At 38.4% G+C, this 5,940-nt stretch overlaps 1 protein-coding gene across 2 annotated transcripts; it reads left to right on the top strand.

Moving 5' to 3' along the window:
- The first annotated feature begins 2,918 nt into the window (after window positions 1-2,918).
- LOC113285571 lies at window positions 2,919-4,277 on the top strand. 2 transcript variants are annotated; one of them, XM_026534411.1, is made up of 3 exons: window positions 2,919-3,207; window positions 3,301-3,359; window positions 3,975-4,277. In XM_026534411.1, exons 1-3 carry the CDS (start codon window positions 3,120-3,122, stop codon window positions 4,125-4,127), a joined length of 300 nt encoding a protein of 99 aa, XP_026390196.1. In that variant the 5' UTR covers window positions 2,919-3,119; the 3' UTR covers window positions 4,128-4,277. The 2 variants fall into 2 exon arrangements, with proteins under 2 accessions (XP_026390196.1, XP_026390195.1); XM_026534410.1 differs by having other exon boundaries at window positions 3,972-4,277.
- The last annotated feature ends 1,663 nt before the right edge of the window (window positions 4,278-5,940 follow it).

Below are 5,940 nucleotides of genomic sequence, written 5' to 3'. Positions count from 1 at the left end.
CGAATATTCTGTAAATTTTATTAATCTCCCGCCTGCATTATTCACTAAAGCATGGCTTACTGCGTATGTACTCTACGCCATGTTCCCCGGACGAACTCTTGATATTGACATGACATGACAATTAATGTTCGCTCGCAGCCGAGTAGCATGAATTTTCCGAAGTGTCAGGACTAAGACGTGCGTGAAAGTACTCAATCATAGGCATGCAAAGTTATGCTGCCCTCTGAGATAGAAAATTAGTGATTTTGTGTCAATAAGGAACATTCACCAAAATTTATTAATTTTGTGACAGCTTGCAAAATTCAATTTTTAACCTAAAATTAGGTTTCTTGCGGCCTGCGCAATATCTCGAACCCTATTGGTCGAGACTAAACCTAGGCAAACTAGGAAATTGATCCACCATGGAACTAGTAGGAGAAAATCCTACTAAAAGTAAAACAAAAAGAAATAAAGAGGAATTGCGGCACATAAAGGCAACAGAAAAAGGGACGCGGCCGCGCCACTTCGTAGGCCGGTTCGCCCGAGCGTGCGCCGCCGTACCATCGGTCGTCCACGTCCATAATGTTGCTTTCCGGCCCCTATTTCCCATCGAAAATCAAATTGCTCTAAATGCGCAACCTACACTTTTAATCAAAGGTAGAAGTTGGCTAGTCGGCGCGTTTAAATTACTTAAGAAATTGAATTTAGGTTGCCCACGACAGTCTCAAAACGATCGCATCCGCATGATTTCTCCAGCTGATTTATCACGCATAGCCGCCTCCTAACATGGCCGAACAAGCTCCATGGTGTTCACTGGTGGGCCTATTGCTATTCCAACCAATCGAAATTCCCCTATCCCGCCAGCAATAACCATAATCTCTAGCCAAAAGTAGGCAAGTCGCGCTGCTGAAGAGATTAAACGAGTTAAGACTGACCATGCCAGTCTCAAATTCATCACGACCGTCCAACTTAGCCAGCCTAGTTGGATGGCTTAGATTTTGTTTTGAGCGACCAATGAAGTGTCGGTATGCTCACCGGCGGCTCGCCTTTAGCCTTGGACAATCAGGTCGCTCACGACCTATAGCATATCAAACTGATCAGTCAAAGAAGGTTGAATGCATGGTTTTGAAAACCCTAATTTACGTTAGCGGCAAGACACTACTGCCGCAAAACGATCTCGGCCGTCCAACTTCTCCAACCGAATCGACCGGCCTAGATCTGATTACGGAGAACCAATGAGATGCCGCCATGATCTCCGGCCACGCCTCTTCCATGAAAGCCGATCGGCCCATCCTCAACCTGCATGAGTAGTTCCAGGCAGCCGCCCGAAGTAAGCTAGTCACGCTGCTTACAAGGGTTTTAAATGAAATCAACGACAGCCAATAACTGCCGCAAATCATCTCAGCCACCCAACTTGGCCAGCCAAATTGGGCGACCTAGATCTAATTCTGGGCGATCAATAAGATGCCGCCGTACTCACCAGCCGCCCCTCTTCCACAGGGGGTGATCGACTTGCTCCCTGCTCGAACGGCTCCTGGTAGCTTCCCATAGATTTTCGGCCGCGCTCCTTTTAAGAAATTGAGTTCTGCAATCAACCAAGACAGGATCTACACGACGATGCTTCAAATGCGTCGATTATTTTGAGATGTTTCCTTAAAAGTGATGCTTTATGTGCATCATTACAAATGATATTTTATAAACATCGATTTCACAGAATAACTTAATTATTTAATCTAAAAGCATTACATGTTATTTCTTGCGGAAAGTCTCACAACTTGACTTGTAGCATATGGCCGCCTGATGTCTAGCTCGTGCGTTATTGATCAGAATAATTAGGTCTTGTAAGCAAGACCCACTCAGCAGCCTGCTGCATATTTTTCTACAAAAATACTCGAGACATCAAACATGTCACAAACTGGAAGATGTTCATCAGGGTATTGGTCTGGCGGTTTACAACGTGCGGCGTGCAACACGGCCATTATAAGAAAGTGTCAAGAAAAGTGGACAGTTAGTGGGAACAGAGAAGTAGTGCTGTAAACCAACCAGTCTTCCCCTCATAGTAGGGACGTGGTTTTCAATATTTTACAGGATTCCACTTCTCCATCACTCAACTACTTCCACTTCCTATGAGGTCAGGGTGTGTTCAAATTATGACTTGTATAAATAGGTTCCTAATCTATATTTTTAAAGAACAAGTGTTATGTATCCAGAAAACACCAAGAACTTATAGCTTATATTCTGAAAGCAAGTTCCACATTCTGATGCGAGTCATAAACAACCACCCTTCAGAGTTAACCATTCTGATCTCAATACCTTCTTCGCTTCCCTCCCTAAGATCAACCCTTCTCCTTCATTTTGTGACTGAAGCAAGACTGGAACGACCATTTCTTGATTTAGGCCATAATTGTACAGATTGATTTCTCGAATCTAAATTACTCCCGTATAATGTATTTGTTTAGGGTTTAAATTCGTTTCTCGGCGGCACACCCAAATTTACCATTTTCAGCAGAATCAGTTTTTACCCCAAAACAATTAGTATCCAACCTAATTAATCTCATATGTTGCCTTCACATTCTATTGTTTACGGATAATTCTTGAATATCGTACATGATGATTGAATTAATAATTTTAGACTAGGCTTTGCTTGTTTTTATAATTTTAGAAATCCCAAAATTGTTTGTGTGGGTATGAAGAATAATAAAGCACCCGCTATGCTTGCAAAATTTAGTAGGAAATATGGAATTTCCAAGGACTGAATTACTGCCCCGCTCGATATTATTAGCTCTGAATTATCGGAGGAAATTGTCATATAAATTGTCATATATGCACAAACGTGGAAGAAGAGACCACAGAGAAATAAAATATTATAAGCAAGTGGACACTACTTATAGTCGATGTTGACTTTTAAGAAGTGGTACTCCGGCTCTTCCTTGAATCTTTCACAATTAACACTAGAATCGGTACTACATCTTAACCACCAACACTAGTATTTATATCTATATAAACCCTACTCTTCTCAGGTGCATCTTCTGACCAATTTCATATCTATCTTCCTCAATCTATCTCTGTTCATCTCTATCCGTCTCTCTTGAAAGAACAAAAGATATATAATTAGTTATATTCCAAGCTAATGCATCTAGATGGAGCAAAAGATTTTGCTTAAAGTTCTAATACTCCTTCTGGGGTTCTTTTATGCTTTGTCTTTGGTTACGGCGACTCCTCTATCCAGTAAGTAATACTATTTCATGATCCATTGTCACACACACATTTATGTATGTACTGATCCTAATCATGTAAAACTATAACAAATCGTTTTTTCAGGGAGCCTTAAGTTAGATGACGAAGCTTATTCATCAACCAACCAAGAATCGGTGATGCAGGTAGACCACATCACTCTCTACTCTCTAAATTAAAATGAAGATCATTAGTTATCAAATCATCACCATATATAATTCTGGACTTACCCAAAAAAAAAATCACCATATAATTCAATTCCATAAGTTTTCGTGGCAGAGTTTAAACAGGATACCAGTACCACCAACCAAACTTTATCATACATAAAGTTTATCGTGTATGTCATAATGGTGCACAGTAGGTACCAGCTGCAGGACATATAAAAGAAACATATATTTGCATGTCTTATTTTATTACCATGTATAACTAATGTGGATTTCCGTTGGTGAAGTGGGTCGATGTTGGAGGGGTTGGTGAGGTGAGTTAATGGACCACTGCGTCTGTGTGACAGTAACTAGTAACTCCCGATAGACTAAAGTGGGGATGTGATCCACATAAAATCCGGATTGGGAATATCTGTTGCGGAACAGTTAGAACTTTTGTTGCATGAAATGATATTCCCGAACCTTTTCCCTTGACAAACAAACTTTCAATTGATGTTGGAACAAGGATATGCATACAGAGTATTATGTAGGGCCCGTCCGTATGAGATATATACTACATGGGTTTTACTTACCTATGTGCTTAACTGATGGTAGCAGGGTTTCATGGAAGAAACAGGCAACTATGAACAAGTCATTTTAAAAGGTGAGGAAGAAGGTTTCTTGATCCATGGCAGGATGGTTGCGGAGAGTGCAGACTACCCAGGAGCAGTAGCAAACAAAAACCATGACCCAAAGCCTCCAAGAACCTGATTGATTGTAAAGCATGGTTACCATCTTCGTTAGTTCACAAATTGTTTGTAGTAATCATAGTATTTATCACCAACTAATTAATTTAGTTACGCGTGACCTGTTGTAAGTTTGTTCTTTGGTTAAGACTTAATACTAATGGAATGGTGTGCATTTTTTGGAACCATTTTTTTTGGGGACCATGGTGTTTTTGGGGACCACGGTTTTATTTTGGATAAAGACATTAGAAGTAAATCTAGGTCATCTTTTATCTTGATATTTATATTAATATCTAAATTACCTTCCTAATTAATTTTGGGTAATGATTAGTTAGTGTTAATAATAGCTAGTGTAATGATTAGTGAGATGATTAAGTTAAAGATAATTAGTGAGATTAAAAAATCAGATGGGTTTTTTTTTTAAAAGAAGTAGAATTATTGAGAGAGTAAAGTTAGAGAAGATGAAGAAGTAAAACATGAAAAAGATGGATTTTACCAACCACAACCGGAGGAAGGGTATTTGGGTACCCAGGTATGCTTCAAACTTAGATAATGTTGGTTGAATTGCTCCAAATTTTCAAAAAACTGTAAAGTTTTAGAATAGATTTGGGCTTGTTCGGTTACCTTATGTGAAGAACAGGTTACCGAACTCATCTGAAAGTGTAGTTCGCTCTTTAATGGAGATTTTAGTTGTTCGGTAAACAGACATGTTACCGAACTTTGTTTATAGGATTTACAGAGTAATGTTCGGTTGGTTCGCAAACTTTAACCCAACAACATATCTAACCGAACTCCACATGTATGCAATTAGTGAAGAGTTCGGTTTGTCAAGATTTTTTGCGAACAAACCGAACAGAGTAGACAAAGTTCGGTTAAATCATAACTCAACATAGTGGGAAAAATAACACAGTTCGGTTACATTGTTTGTTTGTTTTTGTATTATGGGTAGAGTTCGGTTACTAACCAGTTTTAGATTTTTTTGTGAACCAACCGAACACAATATATTGGATTTAAATGAGGAGTTCGGTTAAAACAATTTTTTGCGAACCAACCGAACACAATATATTGGTTTTCAATGAGGAGTTCGGTTAAAACTATTTTTTGCGGGTTCGGTTACGAAAAAATAAATTCGTGATAACCGAAGTGTTCTTCGTGTTCTTGGTTTCAGAATGTTCGGTTACAAAACTAGTTTTTTTTAAAACTATTCCTAACCGAACATGCCACTTTAACTTCCATTTAAACCATATTTTGATGATTTCTACTCAATTTATCCAATCATTTGATGATTTCTACTCAATTTACCCTATCAAAAAACGAATTAAAAATGATTGATGGGTTTTTCAATCGAACGAGGAACGTCAAGGAAAGAGAGAAGAAGAAGAGAATATTTTTCTTTTTCAAAATTAAAAATTTCGATTCCCCTCCAATTTTTGTTTTTGATTTTGGTTAATAGATTCATTTGGATTAGATGTATATAATTAGATTTATATAGTTATTAGGATAGTTTTAATTTAAATTAAAGTAAATAGTAAATGTGTATTTACCTAATTTTAGGACACCCCTTATAAATATAGGGAGGTTGGCCTAATAAGACCATGATCCAAAAAAACCATGATCCATAAAAACCCGTTCATTTTTTGATTTGTGTTGACATAAAGCGAGATATTCGTTTTCTCACCCCCGGCCGCTTCTAAAATCCACAGTTACACCCCACTCTCAAATCTCTAGTCTCAAGCCCAGCGACCCTGACCCCTATCATTTTTGAGAATTACAGTGCACAAAAATCAACCCACGGAACCTATTGTGTATCAAAAGAACAGGGTTTTGGACTTTGAAAA

The sequence above is a fragment of the Papaver somniferum genome, chromosome 6 (genome assembly GCF_003573695.1).
Source record: "Papaver somniferum cultivar HN1 chromosome 6, ASM357369v1, whole genome shotgun sequence".
Taxonomy (NCBI): domain Eukaryota; kingdom Viridiplantae; phylum Streptophyta; class Magnoliopsida; order Ranunculales; family Papaveraceae; genus Papaver; species Papaver somniferum.
The sequence above is the reverse complement of the archived record's forward strand: the minus strand, read 5'-3'. Positions and strand labels throughout refer to the sequence as shown.

Bases quoted from the DNA above. Each gene is read 5' to 3' on its own strand.
- LOC113285571 (XM_026534410.1), top strand. From the start codon at position 3,120: ATGGAGCAAAAGATTTTGCTTAAAGTTCTAATACTCCTTCTGGGGTTC. The intron at 3,208-3,300 runs GTAAGTAATACT...TCGTTTTTTCAG, and splicing joins TACGGCGACTCCTCTATCCA to GGAGCCTTAAGTTAGATGAC. The intron at 3,360-3,971 runs GTAGACCACATC...AACTGATGGTAG, and splicing joins ACCAAGAATCGGTGATGCAG to CAGGGTTTCATGGAAGAAAC.